The 24,392-nt window shown below is 40.3% G+C and overlaps 1 protein-coding gene across 7 annotated transcripts in view; it reads left to right on the top strand.

Moving 5' to 3' along the window:
* The window catches only part of LOC139755387 (BTB/POZ domain-containing protein 3-like), a 167,276-nt gene extending 158,064 nt beyond the window's left edge, over positions 1-9,212 (top strand). For all 7 annotated transcript variants that reach the window (XM_071673840.1, XM_071674208.1, XM_071673932.1 and 4 more), the window contains one exon: positions 7,429-9,212. In XM_071673840.1, the coding sequence (XP_071529941.1) occupies positions 7,429-8,158 (730 nt within the window). In that variant the 3' untranslated portion in view covers positions 8,159-9,212. The remainder of the gene's footprint in view (positions 1-7,428) is intronic.
* Positions 9,213-24,392: the final 15,180 nt, after the last annotated feature.

Here is a 24,392-nt window from a genome sequence, read left to right as displayed (position 1 = left end):
AGACATTCCCAAACCATTCTCCCCCTTTACCCTTGAGCTTCGTTTCACTCGAGCCAAAACATCCAGGTTCCTTTCCTCAAGCATACTACCTATCTCTCCCTTTTTCTCATCTAGATTACATCCACACACATTTAGAAAAGAAGAGAGAATGTTAGGGTGAAGAGAGTGGTGAGAGTAAGAGAGCTTGGAAAGGAGACTTGTATGAGGAAGTACCAGGAGAGATTGAGTGCAGAACGGAAAAAGGTGGAAGCTAATGACATAAGGGGAGTGGGGGAGGAATGGGATGTATTTAGGGAAGCATTGATGGCTAGCGCAAAAGATACCTGTGGCATGAGAAAGATGGGAGTTGGGCAGATTAGAAAGGGTAGTGAGTGGTGGGATGAAGAAGAAAGATTGTTAGCGAAAGAGAAGAAAGAGGTGTTTGGACGATTTTTGCAGGGAAGTAGTGTGAATGACTGGAAGATGTATAAAAGAATGAGGCAGGAGGTCAAGAGAAAGGTGCAAGAGGTGAAAAAGAGTGCAAATGAGAGTTTGGGTGAGAGAGAAGCACTAAATTTTAGGGAGAATAAAAAGATGTTTTGGAGGGAGGTAAATAAAGTGTGTAAGACAAGAGAACAAATGGGAACATCGGTGAAGGGGCAAATGGGGAGGTGATAACAAGAAATGTTGGGGTGAGAAGGAGATGGAGTGAGTATTTTGAAGGTTTGTTGAATGTGTGAGAGGGTCAGGGAGAATGGTTTGGTAAACAGAGAGAAGGTAGTGAAAGCTTTGTGGAAGATGAAAGCAGGCAAGGCGGTGAGTTTGGATGGTATTGCAAGGGAATTCATTAAAAAAGGGGGTGACTGTGTTGTTGCCTGGTTGGTAAAGATATTCACTGTATGTATGGTTCATGGAGAAGTTCCTGAGGATTGGTGGAATGCATGTATAGTGCCATTATGCAAAGGCAAAGGGGATAAAGATGAGTGCTCAAATTACAGAGGTATAAGTTTGTTGAGTATTCCTGGTAAATTATATGGGAGGGTATTGATTGAGGGGGTAAACGTATGTACAGAGCATCAGATTGGGGAAGAGCAGTGTAATTTCAGAAGTGGTAGAGGATGTGTGGATTAGGTGCTTGCTTTGAAGAATATATGTGAGAAATACTTAGAAAAACAGATGGATTTGTATGTAGCATTTATGGATCTGGAGAAGGCATAAGATAGAGTTGATAGAAAGTCTCTAGTTAACCTCAGCACTTAGACCTGCCATTTTTCCCACGTTCAAGGTGCCAGATGGCTGAGGTCAAGAGAAGAGGTCATCTAGGAAATATGGTTTCCTATATATCGTCGTTACCGTTAGGATAAGAGAAGGTCGGGCCTTAGGTAAGATTAGGGCCAGACCTAAGGTCTCCAGCCAACCAGGAGTAGCACTATGTGCCACCCTCCTCCTATCACAGCCAGTCCTTAGGCCTCTAGCCAAGCAGGAGTGGCACTCTGGATCACCCTTCTCCAATCCCACCTAAGACTAGGGCAGCAGGGTCAGACAGGCCACTCCTGGCTTGCTCTCCTTTCAATAAAAACCTCTGATGCCAGCTGGGCCATGATTCCTAGCTACCCTGAGGGCCCAGCAGGTAAGTGGGTTTCCCCTCTGTCTCAAACCCATATCCTATGATCACTGTGTAAAGTGGTGCCATACTAAACTCTACAGTGTTGCACTGCCTCTGTCATTTAGGTGAGAGTATCATAGTGTCGTGCAGCGTGTCAGAGAATTGCCCAACGAATGTGTATCTTGAATCATGTTTCTAGAGTCAAATTGTCATAAAGGAAAGAGATCTCCTGGTTTGAAATCTTACATGGAATATTAAATGTTGTGTTAACATAAATTATTTGTGCCCGATTAATGTGCTTCTGTTATTTTGTACTCTTTATTTCTTGTAGTTTTAATACTGGTGCTTGTTTTAATCCTATAACTCTGAAATAGTGTTATCCATGTGCGAAACAATGTATATGTATGTATACGTTGAAATGTGTATGTATGTAAGTGTGCGTGTGTGGACGTTTATGTATATATATGTGTATGTGGGTGAGTTGGACCATTCCTCATCTGTTTCCTTGTGCTACCTCGCTAATGCAGGGGACAGCAGTTGAGTATAAGATATATATATATATATATATATATATATATATATATATATATATATATATATATATATATACTTAGAAAAGCAAATGGATTTGTATGTAGCATTTATGGATCTGGAGAAGGCATATGATAGAGTTGATAGAGATGCTCTGTGGAAGGTATTAAGAATATATGGTGTGGGAGGCAAGTTGTTAAAAGCAGTGAAAAGTCTTTGTCGAGGATGTAAGGCATGTGTACATGTAGGAAGAGAGGAAAGTGATTGGTTCTCAGTGAATGTAGGTTTGTGGCAGGGGTGTGTGATGTCTCCATGGTTGTTTGATTTGTATATGGATGGGGTTGTTAGGGAGGTGAATGCAAGAGTTTTGGAAAGAGGGGCAAGTATGCAGTTTGTTGTGGATGAGAGAGCTTGGGAAGTGAGTCAGTTGTTGTTCGCTGATGATACAGCGCTGGTGGCTGATTCATGTGAGAGACTGCAGAAGCTGGTGACTGAGTTTGGTAAAGTGTGTGAAAGAAGAAAGCTGAGAGTAAATGTGAATAAGAGCAAGGTTATTAGGTGCAGTAGGGTTGAGGGTCAAGTCAATTGGGAGGTAAGTTTGAATGGAGAAAAACTGGAGGAAGTAAAGTGTTTTAGATATCTAGGAGTGGATTTGGCAGCGGATGGAACCATGGAAGCGGAAGTGAATCATGGGGTGGGGAGGGGGTGAAAATTCTGGGAGCTTTGAAGAATGTGTGGAAGTCGAGAACATTATCTCAGAAAGCAAAAATGGGTATGTTTGAAGGAATAGTGGTTCCAACAATGTTGTATGGATGCGAGGCGTGGGCTATGGATAGAGTTGTGCGCAGGAGGGTGGATGTGCTGGAAATGAGATGTTTGAGGACGATATGTGGTGTGAGGCGGTTTGATCGCATAAGTGATAATAGGGTAAGAGAGATGTGTGGTAATAAAAAGAGTGTGGTTGAGAGAGCAGAAGAGGGTGTTTTGAAATGGTTTGGTCACATGGAGAGAATGAGTGAGGAAAGATTGACCAAGAGGATATATGTATCAGAGGTGGAGGGAACGAGGAGAAGTGGGAGACCAAATTGGAGGTGGAAAGATGGAGTGAAAAAGATTTTGAGTGATCGGAGACTGAACATGCAGGAGGGTGAAAGGCGTGCAAGGAATAGAGTGAATTGGAGCGATGTGGTATACCGGGGTCGACGTGCTGTCAATGGATTGAACCAAGGCATGTGAAGCGTCTGGGGTAAACCATGGAAAGTTCTGTGGGGCCTGAATGTGGAAAGGGAGCTGTGGTTTCGGTGCATTATTACATGACAGCTAGAGACTGAGTGTGAACGAATGGGGCCTTTGTTGTCTTTTCCTAGCACTACCTCGCATACATGAGGGGGAAGGGGGTTGTTATTCCATGTGTGGTGAGGTGGCGATGGGAGTGAATAAAGGCAGACAGTATGAATTATGTACATGTGTATATATATATATATGTCTGTGTGTGTATATATATGTATACATTGAGATGTATAGGTATGTATATTTGCGTGTGTGGACGTGTATGTATATACATGTGTATGGGGGTGGGTAGGGCCATTCTTTCGTCTGTTTCCTTGCACTACCTCGCTAACGCGGGAGATAGCAAAAAAGCAAAATAAATAAATAGAAATAGATAGATAAATATATCGAGTAAGCAATGTAAGAGTGAGAGAGATGTGTGTTGAAATTATTTGGAAATATTGAGGGAATGAGTTGACAAAGAGGGTATATATGTGTCAGAGGTGGAGGGAGCAAGGAATAGACTGAATTGGAACAATGTGGTATACCGTGGTCGATGTGCTGTTAATGGACTGAGCCAGGGCATATGAAGCATCTGGGGTAAACCATGGAAAGGTTTGTGGGGCCTAGAGATGATAATGATGAGTGGATGGATAAATATTTATGTATATATGTTATGAATCCACTGTAGCACAGGAGTTTATTCCTTTTTCCTATGTGTAGTACTAGCTTCTTATTCAACTTCTGATGGGTCAGAGACTGAGCTTACCCTGTTGTATAATTCTAACAGGCTTGTGATGCAAGACCTCTTTTCTCCTGAGCCGTGTTGTCTCCCAATCTAGAATTTTCTTATTTGTAGATGGGCATGTATATGTTGTTTGATTATCATTTCCAAAGTTTTATAGCCCACATTCATCATTGAAATATGCCTGTAGTTTAGTGTAATTTCTTAATCACTTTTCTTAAAGACAGGCATGACATTTGTCCTTTTCTACCTCTTTAGAACTACCCTTTCCCTTAGAGTCATTTTGAACAGTATTTCAAGTGGCTTAGCAAGTACCACAGAGCACTCCTTCGATATGTATGGAGAGATTTCATCTAGTCCGTGTGCTGTATATGATTCTAGTGGTTTTAATAACCTGATTATATATTTTTTAAAGTTATAATTACCAAGACTTCTCCCACCTTTCTGACCGTGAAGACACTTTTAAATTTCTCATTAAGGCACTAACATTTTGTTGTCCTCTTCAAGAGTTGCTTTGCTCCTGATGAACTATAGGAGAAGCTTGGAGTGTCTTTTTTTTCCACAATATTCTTGTAGAAATGTCTCTACTCCTCTGTTCTTACCTTGCATTACTTATTCCTTGTTCTTCTGTATCTCTTTAATGCTGGCTGACTACAGTCATTTGTACCTCTTCCACTAGACATCTTTGAGTTCTCTTGCTTTTTTGGCATTTCATGGGAACTAGTATTTTTTTTTTTTTTATAAAGAATATTGTGCAAAGGCAAGGGAAAAATCCAAATTTTTCCATAGATTTATCAGGAGTCAGTGAACTATGTATCTCCATTTCAATGTTCCTCCTATTTTAGAAACCTAGGAGAGAAGTAGATAGCTAGGTAAGTGCTGAGTCTAGAAATGAAGAAAACCATACAATTAAAAAACAAATTGAAGTGGAACCAAGGTGTCAGTATAGTAAAGATTGTAAAGCAAATGTAAGTGGAGTAACAGATAGGATTGTTAAGGAAACTGTGAGTATAGTCAGAGGCAAAATGCTTGAAAAATACAACCACAAAGCTAAAAAAAATGAAATGGAACTGAGTGATAGAGTTATGGAAGATTCCAAAGCAGATAGAAAAAGGCTGTGTACACAGTTGGAGATAGGATGCTAGATGATATATGTGGTACAGTTGATGGAAGATTTAAGAGAACACAGGTAATTCAAAACTGTTATGAAATGATGAAAGAACAGAATTTGGCTAAAGGACAAGGAAGAGGATATTGCATGATTGCAAGAGAGATTAGAGAGATGAGCCACCATACAAATTAGGGAATTTGTGTAGGGAGAGGTTATTAGGTGCAGATCCATGATCATTGGAACAGAGAGAGAATATTTCCAAACAAAGAGGAAAGGAGAGCTAAGGAACATGCAAAAGTTGAAAAGTTACTGAATAGAGTGGACCTGGAATTTACTGGTCAAGAAGTGAAGGTCAAAAGAATAGGCCCTTACTGGCAAGGCACAAGGAAAAGGCTACTAAGGTTGACATTTAACATGGAAGTGTAGTCATCTGGTGGTGAGACGAGTCAGTCAACCTTTCTAAAAGAGAAGAGTCCAAAGGAGTGCATGAGGAGAGAGCTAAAGAAAAATGTTTTAAGACAAACTACACAGGAGAGTTGTGTAGGTCTTAAAGATTGAAAATCTTTTTCTCTCTGAGACAGTATCATGGAAGCATCTCTCTCTCTCTCTCTCTCTCTCTCTCTCTCTCTCTCTCTCTCTCTCTCTCTCTCTCTCTCTCTCTCTCTCTCTCTCTCTCTCTCTCTCTCTCTCTCTCTCTCTCTCTCTCTCTCTCTCTCTCTCTCTCTCTCTCTCTCTCTCTCTCTCTCTCTCTCTCTCTCTCTCTCTCTCTCTCTCTCTCTCTCTCTCTCTCTCTCTCTCTCTCTCTCTCTCTCTCTCTCTCTCTCTCTCTCTCTCTCTCTCTCTCTCTCTCTCTCTCTCTCTCTCTCTCTCTCTCTCTCTCTCTCTCTCTCTCTCTCTCTCTCTCTCTCTCTCTCTCTCTCTCTCTCTCTCTCTCTCTCTCTCTCTCTCTCTCTCTCTCTCTCTCTCTCTCTCTCTCTCTCTCTCTCTCTCTCTCTCTCTCTCTCTCTCTCTCTCTCTCTCTCTCTCTCTCTCTCTCTCTCTCTCTCTCTCTCTCTCTCTCTCTCTCTCTCTCTCTCTCTCTCTCTCTCTCTCTCTCTCTCTCTCTCTCTCTCTCTCTCTCTCTCTCTCTCTCTCTCTCTCTCTCTCTCTCTCTCTCTCTCTCTCTCTCTCTCTCTCTCTCTCTCTCTCTCTCTCTCTCTCTCTCTCTCTCTCTCTCTCTCTCTCTCTCTCTCTCTCTCTCTCTCTCTCTCTCTCTCTCTCTCTCTCTCTCTCTCTCTCTCTCTCTCTCTCTCTCTCTCTCTCTAGGGTTGTAATACGTTGGCAACAATTTGGTCTGTGACATCATCCTGGTTGTTGATTGGTTTAGGGTGGGCTTGGAATGAACAAGTGGCCTTATTCACTTTCAAGTTATTCTCAAAGGATTAAGTGAAAGCATTCACCTCTTTGCCGGAAATACTCATGGTTGAAAGGTCCAGCCCCAAATATCTGCCTAATTATATTACACCAACTTGAAGAGAAAAATTTTATCTTCAAAATTACTCTATTTTTTAGCCCCCTTTGCATGATTCTCTTAAGGTTTCACATTGATAAGGACTTCTTTCAGTGACTGGAACCTTCAAGGCAAAAAAAAAAATGAATAACAAGTGACATGGATGCAGAACCAGTTTAACATAAAGGAATTTATAATAGTTTTGCATTGTTACCAAGATTGTTTGTATATATGGGATTGCAGGATGAGAGGTGAGATGATTGCAGTATATTGCAAAACTGGTAAAAAAGAAATGGAAATTACGGTGTACCATAGTTGGTATAATATGTGGGTGATAAGGTGTTATTAAGGGCTTGGATAATATGTTGCTTTTAGGTCTTCTAATCTTTAAGGTGTGGAGATTTACAGTGACTAAGATGGTGTGTGGGGGATATATCCCAGATGTCACTGTTTATTATGTATACAAGTTACATTACAATGTGAAATACTCTTATGACAAGAACATGCTTTCTTTGGGTGATAGGCCTTTACAAAGAGTTTTGACCAAGTAACTTACTAGACTGCACTATATTTGACAGAAAATTTTTGTTGTAATACCAGGGTTCATTTTCCTTAGTGTAGGACTCTTTTTCTCAGGGCTAGGTACATTGGTTTGGATGATTGAAAAGAAACACTGATGTTTTTTCTTTTTTTTGCAGGTTTCTGACTCTTAGTCCAACAGAGTTTGCCAATAGTCCAGCTGTGTCCGGTCTTCTTGCACAGGAGGAAAGCTTTACTCTTCTTATGAATATATCTTCTCCAGGAGTAACACCTGTCCCCTCTCCATTTTGTAATAATAATAAGAAAAGACAAAAGGAACAAACACCTCCTCCAAGTTCTCCAGCAGACTTAAGAAGAAGCAGTAGGATCAGAGAAAATGTTCAGCTAAGATGTGAATGTGCTGGAAATGTCATGACAAACATACTAATTAATGAACAGTTGGTGGATTGCTCTCTCACATTTTCAGTTGATGGGAATGTCTGCATCTATGGTGTAGAGATGCCTACACAATTAATTCCACAAAATTTAGAACAACAGTCAGGTTTACAGCCAATAACTCAGTCATATACAGAACTAATATATGCATTTCTACAAGACTCTGATGGCTGCCGGCTTACGTACACACATTTTACTGCTCGAGTATCTTGGAACAATTCCACAGAAGTTATGTTCAATAGGCCAGTATATATTACACCAAACAAGATGTACAAAATTGCAGTAGTATTGAATAAAGTTGGGAGGTATCCTCTATATGCTACTAGTCGTAGTGTATCCATGGATTATTTAACATTTACTTTTGATCAAGAGAGATCTCGAGATGGCTTGATAAAAGCTGTAATTTTTGGCTGTTCCTCTGAGAGAGCCACATCTTATTTTTGGCAACACTGAACTGTTGTCTTTTAATCTCTTCATGACATAACTGTATATTTCTTGAAAAGACAGTTGCTATGGAGTACTTACAATATACTTTTGACCAAGAGACATCTTAGGACTGAGTGATGAAGGCTGCAGTGTTTTATTTATCTGCAAGAGCCCCACCTTTTTTTTATTTTTACCACTGAAGAAATTTGTAAGGTTTTGTAGATATAAGAATGATAGATTTTGATGTATTTCAAGTTAAATATTTCACTTGTAATATTTTCTAAAGGATTTCTTACATTTGAGAATATATAGATTTTTGTTGCTTAGATATGGATGTTAGTGAAGCTATTTATCAAGTATCACTTGTGTATTGTGTGTAATTAGTGCATGAAAGGTATGCTTTAGGGATATAATTGAAATGTAGTTAATGTTCTTAAGTATGTGAATGAAAACCTTAATCCCAATGAAGTATTCTTCTACTTTTGGGAAAGTACATTCAAATGTATATTTCAATCTTAACTTTTCTTTAATATTCATAATTCTTTTTAAAGCCACATTTACAATGTATTTCTGCTCAGTAGTGGTTTGTTAACCATTCTCAAATCTGCATTTCCTTTTCTGTTTCCTACACTTAACAAAAAACAATGAAGACACTGGCATGTTCTGGGTCCAAACTTGGCTATAGGGAACATGGGTCCCTGAAACAGGATACCAGACTTACTTCAATATTGATCACATCCTCTACTGTTAGTAACCACTGAGAATTTGCCATTCTTGAACTGATTTGACCTCAGTCTAGCAGTCTAGCTGACTAGAAGATAACCAGACCCTCAGCTGATACCAGACAAGATTGCATGTAACATGTCAGTCAGCTTTTCAGTATGAGGCCTCTTAAAAGTATAGAAGTAGACCTGCTTTTATAAAGCAAAGTGAAGGTTTCCTGGCAAGACTGCTTTGTCTGTTTTTTGACTCACCAGGCTTTCAAGACTGTAGAAACAAATTCTTCTAAGCTCTTGTGATTTTGTATCTTTAAAAGCCTCCTTGCAGGTTTCATAAGCTGTAATAAAAGTTATGTAACTTTTATAGGTTTCACAAGCCAAACAATTTTCTCAAGCTTCATTGCAGAAATTACAGCAACATTTTGATATTCCTTTCAGAAATGATGATTTTCTGTAGGCTTATGACATTTGTGCATTGTGGTGAGCACATCACTGAAGATTTTGAGGACTATGAAATTTGTAATTCTATCTTTATTATATTTTATTATACTTAATAGGGAGAATAAAAAGATGTTCTGGAAGGAGGTAAATAAAGTGCGTAAGACAAGGGAGCAAATGGGAACTTCAGTGAAGGGTGCAAATGGGGAGGTGATAACAAGTAGTGGTGATGTGAGAAGGAGATGGAGTGAGTATTTTGAAGGTTTGTTGAATGTGTTTGATGATAGAGTGGCAGATATAGGGTGTTTTGGTCGAGGTGAGGTGCAAAGTGAGAGGGTTAGGGAAAATGATTTGGTAAACAGAGAAGAGGTAGTAAAAGCTTTGCGGAAGATGAAAGCCGGCAAGGCAGCAGGTTTGGATGGTATTGCAGTGGAATTTATTAAAAAAGGGGGTGACTGTATTGTTGACTGGTTGGTAAGGTTATTTAATGTATGTATGACTCATGGTGAGGTGCCTGAGGATTGGCGGAATGCGTGCATAGTGCCATTGTACAAAGGCAAAGGGGATAAGAGTGAGTGCTCAAATTACAGAGGTATAAGTTTGTTGAGTATTCCTGGTAAATTATATGGGAGGGTATTGATTGAGAGGGTGAAGGCATGTACAGAGCATCAGATTGGGGAAGAGCAGTGTGGTTTCAGAAGTGGTAGAGGATGTGTGGATCAGGTGTTTGCTTTGAAGAATGTATGTGAGAAATACTTAGAAAAGCAAATGGATTTGTATGTAGCATTTATGGATCTGGAGAAGGCATATGATAGAGTTGATAGAGATGCTCTGTGGAAGGTATTAAGAATATATGGTGTGGGAGGCAAGTTGTTAGAAGGAGTGAAAAGTTTTTATCGAGGATGTAAGGCATGTGTACGTGTAGGAAGAGAGGAAAGTGATTGGTTCTCAGTGAATGTAGGTTTGCGGCAGGGGTGTGTGATGTCTCCATGGTTGTTTAATTTGTTTATGGATGGGGTTGTTAGGGAGGTGAATGCAAGAGTTTTGGAAAGAGGGGCAAGTATGAAGTCTGTTGGGGATGAGAGAGCTTGGGAAGTGAGTCAGTTGTTGTTCGCTGATGATACAGCGCTGGTGGCTGGTTCATGTGAGAAACTGCAGAAGCTGGTGACTGAGTTTGGTAAAGTGTGTGGAAGAAGAAAGTTAAGAGTAAATGTGAATAAGAGCAAGGTTATTAGGTACAGTAGGGTTGAGGGTCAAGTCAATTGGGAGGTGAGTTTGAATGGAGAAAAACTGGAGGAAGTGAAGTGTTGTAGATATCTGGGAGTGGATCTGGCAGCGGATGGAACCATGGAAGCGGAAGTGGATCATAGGTTGGGGGAGGGGGCGAAAATTCTGGGAGCCTTGAAGAATGTGTGGAAGTCGAGAACATTATCTCGGAAAGCAAAAATGGGTATGTTTGAAGGAATAGTGGTTCCAACAATGTTGTATGGTTGCGAGGTGTGGGCTATGGATAGAGTTGTGCGCAGGAGGATGGATGTGCTGGAAATGAGATGTTTGAGGACAATGTGTGGAGTGAGGTGGTTTGATCGAGTAAGTAACGTAAGGGTAAGAGAGATGTGTGGAAATAAAAAGAGCGTGGTTGAGAGAGCAGAAGAGGGTGTTTTGAAATGGTTTGGGCACATGGAGAGAATGAGTGAGGAAAGATTGACCAAGAGGATATATGTGTCGGAGGTGGAGGGAACGAGGAGAAGAGGGAGAGCAAATTGGAGGTGGAAAGATGGAGTGAAAAAGATTTTGTGTGATCGGGGCCTGAACATGCAGGAGGGTGAAAGGAGGGCAAGGAATAGAGTGAATTGGAGCGATGTGGTATACCGGGGTTGACGTGCTGTCAGTGGATTGAATCAAGGCATGTGAAGCGTCTGGGGTAAACCATGGAAAGCTGTGTAGGTATGTATATTTGCGTGTGTGGACGTATGTATATACATGTGTATGGGGGTGGGTTGGGCCATTTCTTTCGTCTGTTTCCTTGCGCTATCTCGCAAATGCGGGAGACAGCGACAAAGCAAAAAAAAAAAAAAAAAAACAATTGCTGTCTTCCGAGACAGCGAGGTAGCCTCAGGAAACAGTCGAAGAATGGCCCATCCACTCATACATATACACAAATGCCCACACACACACACACACACACACACACACACACACACACACACACACACACACACACACACACACATATACATAACATATATACATATACATACATATACACATATGTACACATCCACACCCGCTTGCCCCCATCCACTCTTATGAAAACAAAAACCCAACTAAGCTTTGCTTGGCTTGCAGTGTTTCTAGATGGTTGAAATTTTAAACTAAAGTTGTCAGGGTATCCCAGAAGGAAGTCATGTGATGCATAAGCTCTTGTTAATTCTTAAGCTTCACAAGCAGAAGATTATAAAGTTCCACAGTTCATGTTAGCTTCATAAAGTTGTAGAAGCTTCTTTGCAGCTTTCACAAGGTTCTCAGTTTTAAGTGCAGAGATTACCACAAACCCAAATGTATTTTGCTAGTGTTTCTAGTATACTTATCTAAAATTATTTTGCTTTGTCATAGTGAAATACATTATTACATTTTGAAATATTTCACCTTTCAAGGAAAAGAATATTTCTTGGTAATTAGAAATATGATTTTTCCTCAAACATGTTGCTGTTGAGGCATTAGTATTATAAGAGTTGTTATGACCTCACCTCTTCATTGCAGGATGTATAATCAGTCCATAGGCCTATTAGATCAGAAAACTGATATAATGGCTTCTGTTGAGAGAGATTTGGGTCAGACACTGACTCTTCCTTACCCTTTGGCTAACTTCTGACAGCTGATGGCTACTTATAATGATAACGTAATCAGCACTGGTTTAGATATCAAACACAGGTCCATAGAATGACAAAAATATATTTAATTATCAAAATAGTCATGTGCTTTCTGAACATAGTAACATAATTTGCTCCAAATACAATGATCTCTATTTATCTCACTTGGTCATTCAAAAGTAATATACTAGACCTTAATTTACAACATAATTATTTGAAATCACTAAGATGTATACAGATAACCTTATACATTTACCAGACAAGTGTTGTACAACATCCTAAACAAAACTTAAGACCAGAAAGAGAAACAACAAAACATTCCAATATTCTTTCAATTTCTATGATTTCTCTTATATCCTATATTTTTCTAAGTCTCCCACAAATTGTACAAATATTAAAGATACAAACTATTCATACACTATCAAATAAATAGCATTACACATTTTAGCATACAAAACAAAAGATTCCACCTTGTCAAATGTCAGTTTACATTTTTCATCTTATGCAAAAATATAAGGGGATTTTGACCAACAAACACTTTGGTCAGCCTACTTGATCCTCTCAAATAAACATCAAAATGGTTCAAACCTAATATTAATGCCAATGTTTCCTTCTTGGTAGTACTATAGTTTTTCTGACACAAAATAAACTTCTCAGAAAAAATACTAATTGGATAATCAACATCTTTCTCTTGCATTAAAACAACACCAACTCTAAAAGCACTAGCATTCATATACAATTTAAGTGGTCTATCATGATTTGGATTAGAAAGTATGGGTGATCCTATAAGTATCTGTTTCAGCTTCTGAAAGGTCTCACCACAACGAACACTCCACACAAATTTGACTTTCTTCAACAATAAGTTGGTTAATTATAAAACAGTGGTCTAAAAGTTTTTACAAAATCCACAGTAATATCCAGCCATACCCAGAAATCTTAAGTCTTTCTTATCAGTGGGTGCTGGAAATTCTACAATACTTTCCACCGTAGCATTGATTGGTCTGACACTTCTCTGACTAACAACATAACCCAGATATTCCACAGTTGCTCTAGCAAATGCATTCTTCACAAGGCTTTTGGTTGAATTTGCTTGATTCAACTTGCTAAGCACTTCCCTTATTAGATACAAATGTTCTTCCCAAATTTTTGAATGAAGTACAATATCATCTGTATACACAGAACAATCTCTATCATCATCCAATACTTGATTAACTAATCTTTAGAGAGTACTACCACTGTTTTTCATACTAAAGGGTAACACTTTATATTAATACAAACAATCCATAGTTACAAATGCAGAAATTTCGTTTGCTCTTCCAGTCAGTGGTACTTCCCAATACCCTTTCAGTAAATCCATTTTAGTTTCAAATTTAGCATCTCCTATCTGGTCACTACAAACGTCCACTCTTAGAATAGGATACGAGTCAGCTTTAGTGACCTTATTTAACTTTCTGTAATTGGTACAAAATCTACTGGAAATACCATCAAGTTTACTCACCAACACACAAGGTAAACTCCAAGGACTTTTACTTCTTTCAATCAGATCACTGTCGAGGATATACTGTACTTCTTTTCTCATTATCTCTCCACATCATGCTATAATACAACGGTTCTTCTAGGAACATCAGAAAACAAAGGCCTAACCTCTAACATAGTTTGTATTTCACTTCTCATCTCTCCATCTTCACAATTTCACCTTCATCTATTACCTCCACATCATCAGACCTGACACATGCCCAATACACATTGGTACCATCATCATCCTTTATAGAATTTCTGTCATAATAGGGTTTTCAAAGTATTTTACAAAGTCTGGTAGAATCTCCCCACAACTCTTTGGCTTTGTGACTGATAAGCACTTGACACATTTTGTGTTATATGTAACCCCTATAACATTTTCTTGAACATTCCTGAAGTGAAATTTTTTCTCTGACTGTACTATTTCAGGCAGGCCCCACCCAGGAGAAATATCTCGCTCTCTGACAATATTTTTAGAATGTATGCTATGTAATGGTACTGCTTCTGGAAATCTGGTAGATGCACATACTATTGTTAATAAATACTGATTTCCCTGGCATGTTTTTGGCAAAGGACCTACACATTCAATAGCAAGTTTGCTGAAAGATTTACAAAAAGCAGGAATTAGCTGCAGTGGTGCTGGATACATCGTCTTACAGTACTGGGATACATCTTTCTTCATATTAGGCCAATGATTTAGTAGCCTGTCAGGTGTCTTCTTGACTCCCAAATGTCCAGACTAACAAAAACCATGGGATAATGCAATTACATGTACCCAATATTTCTTTGGAATAACATCCTGCTTTCTTACCTCCCAGTGATCAGATGCTGGAACATCAGTAGGCCTCCACTTTCTCATTAACACACCACTGTACATAAAATCCAACTGACACATCATTCTCACTTTCATCTCTAGCAGCTTCACTCCAACATTCTTCCAGATTCTCATCACTCTTCTGTAACTTTGTCAACTCCCCCCTATCCACAACAAAGTCTACAAGTACATCAGTTTTTAATTTCATGGTCCACTCCTCATTTCCCAACTCCACTATATTATATCTGGTTACAGACTCCTCTTTACCAAATATAACAACTAAATGATCATCAAATTCTTCTCTTTTTGTCATAACCCTGGTCACAACACAAGGTGGTTAGACAATTTTACTATACTATACATCACCATCAGGTTTATACTATTTAGAGGCATCCACCACATTTTTTGTCACGTGGTTCACCTCTACAGTAGTCTACATAAAACTGATTTTCATGCATAATAGGCTCTGGGACTACCTTGTCACCATCCAAATCATTCCCCAATAACATCTGTGCTCCAGGTACAGGAAGTTCTTCACTTACCCCTACCCCATCTTTACATTGCTACTCACAAATCCACTCTCAAGATTCACATTATGTAATGGGATAGTCATGCCTGACCATAACCCTCTTACACTTATCTCTCTTCCAGAGTAAGACTCCTCTATCCACTTCAATACATCTTTCAGAATTAAACTCTGATTTGCTCTAGTATCTCTCAATATTACAATTTTCTCCTCAGGAGTACCTTTAATTCCAATCTTTCCTTCAGTAATGAATGGCTCAAAATTCATAGATTTTGGTTTACTCAAACTGTACTCATTACGTCTTACATCATAACCATCCTGGGACTTTCTCCAAGCAAGTTAATCCTGCAGTCTTTGGGATTCTCTAACAATGATATTTAACTTGACCAGTTTCTCCACATCCAAAACATTTCAATGATGGTCTCTCCTGTGTACTAACATTAGGGTTATGATTGTATTGCGGTCTTGGATACTTGTATTGTGTTTCTCTTTGGCATCTATTCCCTACAGTATTTTGTGACACATAGTTAGGTGGCCTTTGACAAAATAATTTGAACTAGGCTGCTTAACATTTGAAAAGTTCTGATGTTTATGATTTTTGTCATAATTCTGCCAATTCCTCTGCCTTACTCCACTTTGCATGTGTGACACCACTTCCTTATGCATTATCTGTGGTACTGCTGACTGGTCAGCCATCCTGGTTCCATCCATCAGATTTTTCACTGTACTTTTACATATGTCATAATTTATATCAGGGTTTACAATACTTCTGAAATGTTCCAACAGGACTTTTTGTCTGAATTCATCCATTGTCTCTATTTCCTCAGACTTGCATCACCTGTTGAATTTCGTTTCACACTCTCTAGTCACTTCAAGATGAGTTCATCCACTTGTTTTTTAATATCCCTAAACCTCCTCCTGTCCACTTCTACCATTTCTTCTACCATTTCCATGTGTCTTCAACACTGCTTCTTTAGCAGCCTTATAATCCACCACTTCCATCATACTCTGACATGCATATGCCTCTCTAGCCTTACCCTTAAATTTACTGTGCACCAACATAGCCCAATCACTTTCATCCAATTTTTTAATAGTTGCAACTTTTCAAACTGAATGAAGAAGTCCTTAGCTTCTACAAACTCAGGTAACTGATTTACTCTATCATCTTTATCTCCAATTCCTCTTTTTGCACCTGTTCTCTCCTTTATTTCTAATTTCCTAAGTTTTACCTCTTTGTCTGCCTATATCCTCTCTCTTTCTGCCTCTAGTTGTATTTTCTTAATTTCAAATTCTAACCTCAATCTCTCTATTGCCACTTTTTTCACTCATCTGCATCTCACCATCACCATGATTTCCAACACCTTCAGATGCCTCCAATATTGATAATTCATCAATTAACTCTCTCTGCATATCACTTTTGATATGTGACCTCAGAGAAAATTCATACATAGATGCCACCAGGTTTAATTCATCTTTATTGCACTGTTGCAGAAAGTGTACATCTTGAGTTTCCTGAATTTCTTTGCATTATCTGCCATGTTTTTAACTTTCAACAGAAATCACCTAACCACAGTTTTTTTTACAAGTATGAGCACTTACTTATTTACAGAAATCTCCATCAGTACATCATACAAAAGCACAGTAGAGTCCTGAACCATAACACTCTGGTACACCTTGGTTACAGTAGATAATCAGTACACTTGATTCCACTCCCAGTACACTTGGTTCCACTCCCAGTACACTTGGTTCCAATTCCAGTACACTTGGCTCCACGCCCGGACAGGCCCCTATGTTATGACTTCATCCCTTCATTTCAGGGTATATAATCAGCCCAGAGACCCATTAGATCAGAAAAATGAAGCATGATTCCTGTTAACAGAGAGATTTGGGTTAAGACACAAATTCTTCCTTACTCTTTGGCTAACATCTGACAGCTGATGGCCATTTATGATGTTTATAATTATTTTTTATTATACTTAGTCGCTGTCTCCCACGTTAGCGAGGTAGCGCAAGGAAAAAGACGAAAGAATGGCCTAACCCACGCACATACACGTGCATATACATAAATGCCCACACACGCACATATACATACATATACATTTCAACGTATACATACATACACAGACATATAAATATGTACACATGTGCATATTCATACTTACTGCCTTCATCTATTCCTGTCACCACCCCGCCACACATGAAACAGAACCCCCCCTCCCCCTGCGTGCATACGAGGTAGAGCAAGGAAAAGACAAAAAAGGTCACATTCGTTTACACTCAGTCTCTAGCTGTCATGTGTAATACACCGAAACCGTAGCTCCCTTTCCACATCCAGGCCCCACAAAACTTTCCATGATTTACCCCAGATGCTTCACATTCCCTGTTCAATCCATTGACAGCACATCGACCCCGGTATACCACATCGTTCCAATTCACTCTACTCCTTGCACACCTTTCATCCTCCTGTATGTTCAGGCCCCGATCTCTCAAAATCTTTTTCACTCCATCTTTCCACTTTCAATTTGATCGCCAACTTCTCCTTGTTCCCTCCACCTCTGACACATATATCCTCTTTGTCAATCTTTCCTCACTCATTCTCTCCATGTGACCAAACCATTTCAATACACCCTCTTCTGCTCTCTCAACCACACTCTTTTTATTATCACACATCTTTCTTACCCTTTCATTACTTGATCAAACCACCTCACACCAAATATTGTCCTGAAACATTTCATTTACAACACATCCACCCTCCTCCACACAACCTTATCTATAGCCCATGCCTCGCAACCATATAACATTGTTGGAACACTGTTCCTTCAAATATACCCATTTTTGCTCCGAGATAACGTTCTCACCTTCCACACATTCTTCAATGCTCCCAGAACCTTCGCCCCCTTCCCCACCCTGTGACTCACTTCTACCTCCATGGTTCCATCTGCTGCTAAATCTACTCCCAGATATCTAAAACACTTCACTTCCTCCAGTTTTTCTCCATTCAAACTATCCTCCCAATTAACTTGTCCCCAACCCTACTGAACCTAATAACCTTGCTCTTATTCACATTTCTCTCAGCTTTCATCTTTCACAAAATTTACCAAACTCAGTCACCAACTTCTGCAAAAAACTGACTCACTTCCCAAGCCTTCTCATCCACAACAGACAGCATATTTGTCCCTCTCTGCAAAACTCTTGCATTCACCTCCCTAACAACCCCATCCATAAACAAATCAAACAACCATGGAGACATCAAACACCCCTGTCACAAACTAACATTCACTGGGAACCAATCACTTTCCTCTCTTCCTACATGTACACATGCCTTACATTCCTGATAAAAACCTTTCCCTGCTTCTAGCAACTTACCTTCCACACCAAGTACTCTTAAAACCCTCCACAAAGCATCTCTATCAACTCTATCATATACCTACTCCAGATCTCACATACATTCTTCAAAGCAAACACCTGATCCACTCATCCCCTACCACTTCTGAAACCACACTGCTTTTCCCCAATCTGATGCTCTGTACATGCCATGACCCTCTCAATCAATACCCTCCCATATAATTTCCCAGGAACACTCAACAAACTTACAACTCTGTAATTTGTACACTCTTCTTTATCCTCTTTGCCTTTGTACAATGGCACTATGCATGCATTCCGCCAATCCTCAAGCACTTCACCATGAACCATACATATATTGAATATCCTTATCAACCAGTCAACTACACAGTCACCCCATTTTTTTAATAAATTCCACAGCAATACCATCCAAGCCCGCCGCCTTGCTGGCTTTCATCTTCCGCAATGCTTTCACTACCTCTTCTCTGTTCACCAACCCATTCTCCCTGACCCTCTCACTTCGCACACCACCTCGACCAAAACACCATAATCTGCCACTCTGTCATCAGACACACTCAACAAACCTTCAAAATACTCTCACTACATCCTTCTCACTTCACCACTACTACTTATTATCTCCCCATTAGCCCCCTTCACCAATGTTCCCATTTGTTCTCTTGTTTTATACACTTTATTTACTTCCTTCTAAAACATCATTTTATTCTTCCTAGATTTTAATGATACTCTCTCACCCCAACCCTCATTTGCCCTCTTTTTCACCTCTTGCACCTTCCTCCTGACCTCATGCCTCTTTCTTCTTTTATACATCTCCCAGTCATTTGCATTCCTGCAAAAATTGTCCAAACGTCTCTCTCTTCTCTTTCACTAACAATCTTACTTTTTCATCCCACCACTCACTACCCTTTCTAATCTGCCCACCTCCCACCTTTCTCATGCCGCAGGCATCTTTTGCTCAAGCCATCACTGCTTCCCTAAATACATCAGCACTTGTTTGAATATCAAACACAGGTCCATAAATCAACTACAGAGGCATAAGTTTGTTGAGTATTCCTTGGAAACTGTATGGGAGGGTATTGATTGAGAGGGTGAAGGCATGTACAGAGCATCAGATTGGGGAAGAGCAGTGTGGTTTCAGAAGTGGTAGAGGATGTGTGGATCAGGTGCTTTGAAGAATATGTGAGAAGTACTTAGAAAAACAAAATGGATTTGTATGTAGCATTTCTGGATCTGGAGAAGGCATATGATAGGGTTGATAGAGATGCTTTATGGAAGGTCTTCAGAGTATATGGTATGGGAGGTAAGCTGCTAGAAGCAGTTAAACGTTTTTATCAAGAATATAAGGCATGTGTGCGAATACGAAGAGAGGAGAGTGACTGGTTTCCAATTAAGGTCGGTCTGCAGCTGGGGTGTGTGATGTCCCCATGGTTGTTTAATTTGTTTATGGATGGGGTGGTTAGTGAGGTAAATGCAAAGTTTTGGAGCGAGGAATGAATATGCAGTCTGTTAGGGATGAGAGGGCCTGGGAAGTGAGTCAGTTGTTGTTTGCCAATGATACAGCACTCATGGCTGATTTGATAGAGAATCTGCAGGAGTTGGAAAAGTGTGTGAAGGGAGAAAGTTGAGGGTAAATGTGAATAAGAGCATGGTTAATAGTTTCAGTAGAGTTAGGTTAGGTTAAGTTAGCATTGAATGGAACCATGGAAGTGGAAGTGAGTCACAGGATGGGGTAGGAGTTCAAGGTTCTGGGAGCAATGAAGAATATGTAGAAGGTTAGAATATTATTTCGGAGAGCAAAAATGGGTATGTTTGAAGGAATAGTAGTTCCAACAATATTATATGGTTGTGAGGCATGGGCTATAGATAGAGTTGTAAGGAGGGAGGTGGATGTGATGGAAATGAAATGTTTGAGGACAATATTTGGTGTGAGGTGGTTTGATCGAGTAAGTAATGAAAGGGTAAGAGAGATGTGTGGAAATAAAAAAAGTGTGGTTGAAAGAGCAGAAGAGAGTGTGTTGAAATGTTTTGGACATATGGAAAGAATGAGCGAGGAAAGGTTGGGGATGAGAGGGCCTGGGAAGTGAGTCACTTGTTTGCTGATGATACGGCTCTCATGGCTGATTCGATAGAGAAACTGCAGAAGTTAGAAAAGTGTGGGAAAGGAGAAATTTGAGAGTAAATGTGAATAAGAGCAAGGTTATTAGGTTCAGCGGGGTTGAAGGACAAGTTAATTAGGATGTAAATTTGAATGGAGAAAAATCGGAGAAAGTAAAGTGTAGATATCTGGGAGTAGACTTAGCAGTGAATGGAACCATGGAAGCAAAAGTGAGTCACATGGTTGGGGAGGAGGTGAAGGTTCTGGGGAGCAATGAAGACTTTGTGGAAGGAGAGAATGTTATTTCAGAGAGCAAAAATGAGTATGTTTGAAGGAATAGTAGTTCCAACAGTATTATATGGTTGCAAGGCACGGGCTATAGATAGGGTTGTTTGAGGACGTGTGGTATGAGGTGGTTTGATAAAGTAAGTAATGAAAGGGTAAGAGAGGTGTTAAAATAAAAAGAATGTGGTTGAGAGAGCAGAAGAGGGTGTTGAAATGGTTTGGACATATGGAAAGAACGAGCAAGGAAAGGTTGACAAAGAAGATGTATGTGTCAGAGGCAGGAATAACAAGGAGAAGCAGGAGACTAAATTGGAAGTAGAAGGATGGAGTGAAAAAGATTTTGAGCAATCAGGGCCTGAACAGAAAGGAGAGTGAGAGGCATGCAAGGAATAGAGTGAATTGGAATGTGGTATACTGGGGTCGATGTGCTGTCAGTGAACTGAACCAGAGCATGTGCAATGTCTGGCGTAAACTACAGAAAGGTGGGACCTGGATGTGGATAGGGAGCTGTGGTTTCAGTGTATTACACATGACAGCTAGAGACTGAGGGTGAATGATTGTGGCCTGTTTTGTCTGTTTCCCTGGCACTACCTTGCTGAAGCAGTGGGTAGTGATGCAATTTCCTGTGAGGTGGCGTAGCGTCAGCAATGGATCAAGGCTAGCAGGTATGAAGATGTGCACATGTATGCATGTCTATGTCTGTTTATATGTTTGCATATGTTGATATGTATATGTGCATGTATGGGCCACTCTTCATCTGTTATCTGGTGCTACCTCGCTGATACAAGAAATAGCGATCAAGTACAATAATATATAAATATATTTACTTATTATTTATTTATTTTGCTTTGTCGCTGTCTCCCGTGTTAGCGAGGTAGCGCAAGGAAACAGATGAAAGAATGGCCCAAACCGCCCACAAACACATGTATATACATACACGTCCACACACGCAAATATACATACCTATACATCTCAATGTACACATATATATACACACACAGACATATACATATATACACATGTACATAATTCATACTGTCTGCCTTTATTTGTTCCCATCGCCACCTCGCCACACATGGAATAACAACCCCCTCCCCCCTCATGTGTGCGAGGTAGCGCTAGGAAAAGACACCAAAGGCCCCATTCGTTCACACTCAGTCTCTAGCTGTCATGTAAATAATGCACCGAAACCACAGCTCCCTTTCCACATCCAGGCCCCACACACTTTCCATGGTTTACCCCAGATGCTTCACATGCCCTGGTTCAATCCATTGACAGCACATCGACCCCGGTATACCACATCGTTCCAATTCACTCTATTCCTTGCACGCCTTTCACCCTCCTGCATGTTCAGGCCCCGATCACTCAAAATCTTTTTCACTCCATCTTTCCACCTAAAATTTGGTCTCCCACTTCTCCTCGTTCCCTCCACCTCCGACACATATATCCTCTTGGTCAATCTTTCCTCACTCATTCTCTCCATGTGACCAAATCATTTCAAAACATCCTCTTCTGCTCTCTCAACCACACTCTTTTTATTTCCACACATCTCTCTTACCCTTACATTACTTACTCGATCAAACCACCTCACACCACATATTGTCCTCAAACATCTCATTTCCAGCACATCCATCCTCCTGCGCACAACTCTATCCATAGCCCACGCCTCGCAACCATACAACATTGTTGGAACCACTATTCCTTCAAACATACCCATTTTTGCTTTCCGAGATAATGTTCTCGACTTCCAAACATTCTTCAAGGCTCCCAGAATTTTCGCCCCCTCCCCCACCCTATGATTCACTTCCGCTTCTATGATTCCATCTGCTGCCAGATCCACTCCCAGATATCTAAAACACTTTACTTCCTCCAGTTTTTCTCCATTCAAACTTACCTCCCAATTGACTTGACCCTCAACCCTACTGTACCTAATAACCTTGCTCTTATTCACATTTACTCTTAACTTTCTTCTTTCACACACTTTACCAAACCCAGTCACCAGCTTCTGCAGTTTCTTACATGAATCAGCCACCAGCACTGTATCATCAGCGAACAACAACTGACTCACTTCCCAGGCTCTCTCATCCACACCAGACTGCATACTTGCCCCTCTTTCCAAAACTCTTACATTCACCTCCCTAACAACCCCATCCATAAACAAATTAAATAACCATGGAGACATCACACACCCCTGCTGCAAACCTACATTCACTGAGAACCAATCACTTATCCTTGGGGATAGGGGAGAAAGAATACTTCCCACGCATTCCTCACGTGTCGTATAAGGCGACTAAAGGGATCGGGAGCGGGGGGGCCAGAAACCCTCCCCTCCTTGTATTTTAACTTTCTAAAAGGGGAAACAGAATAAATAAATATATATATATATATATATATATATATATATATATATATATATATATATATTTTTTGCTTTGTCGCTGTCTCCCGCGTTTGCGAGGTAGCGCAAGGAAACAGATGAAAGAAATGGCCCAACCCACCCCCATACACATGTATACACATACGTCCACACACGCAAATATACATACCTACACAGCTTTCCATGGTTTACCCCAGTCGCTTCACATGCCCTGATTCAATCCACTGACAGCACGTTAACCCCGGTATACCACATCGATCCAATGCACTCTATTCCTTGCCCGCCTTTCACCCTCCTGCATGTTCAGGCCCCGATCACACAAAATCTTTTTGACTCCATCTTTCCACCTCCAATTTGGTCTCCCACTTCTCCTCGTTCCCTCCACCTCCGACACATATATCCTCTTGGTCAATCTTTCCTCACTCATTCTCTCCATGTGCCCAAACCATTTCAAAACACCCTCTTCTGCTCTCTCAACCACGCTCTTTTTATTTCCACACATCTCTCTTACCCTTACGTTACTTACTCGATCAAACCACCTCACACCACACATTGTCCTCAAACATCTCATTTCCAGCACTTCCATCCTCCTGCGCACAACTCTATCCATAGCCCACGCCTCGCAACCATACAACATTGTTGGAACCACTATTCCTTCAAACATACCCATTTTTGCTTTCCAAGATCATGTTCTCGACTTCCACACATTCTTCAAGGCTCCCAGGATTTTTGCCCCCTCCCCCACCCTATGATCCACTTCCGCTTCCATGGTTCCATCCGCTGCCAGATCCACTCCCAGATATCTAAAACACTTTACTTCCTCCAGTTTTTCTCCATTCAAACTTACCTCCCAATTGACTTGACCCTCAACCCTACTGTACCTAATAACCTTGCTCTTATTCACAATTACTCTTAACTTTCTTCTTTCACACACTTTACCAAACTCAGTCACCAGCTTCTGCAGTTTCTCACATGAATCAGCCACCAGCGCTGTATCATCAGCGAACAATAACTGACTCACTTCCCAAGCTCTCTCATCCCCAACAGACTTCATACTTGCCCCTCTTTCCAAGACTCTTGCATTTACCTCCCTAACAACCCCATCCATAAACAAATTAAACAACCATGGAGACATCACACACCCCTGCCGCAAACCTACATTCACTGAGAACCAATCACTTTCCTCTCTTCCTACACGTACACATGCCTTACATCCTCGATAAAAACTTTTCACTGCTTCTAACAACTTGCCTCCC

Source organism: Panulirus ornatus, chromosome 1 (genome assembly GCF_036320965.1).
Source record: "Panulirus ornatus isolate Po-2019 chromosome 1, ASM3632096v1, whole genome shotgun sequence".
In the NCBI taxonomy this organism is placed as follows: domain Eukaryota; kingdom Metazoa; phylum Arthropoda; class Malacostraca; order Decapoda; family Palinuridae; genus Panulirus; species Panulirus ornatus.
Note: the sequence above shows the minus strand (reverse complement) of the source record. Positions and strands in the feature narration are given on the sequence as shown.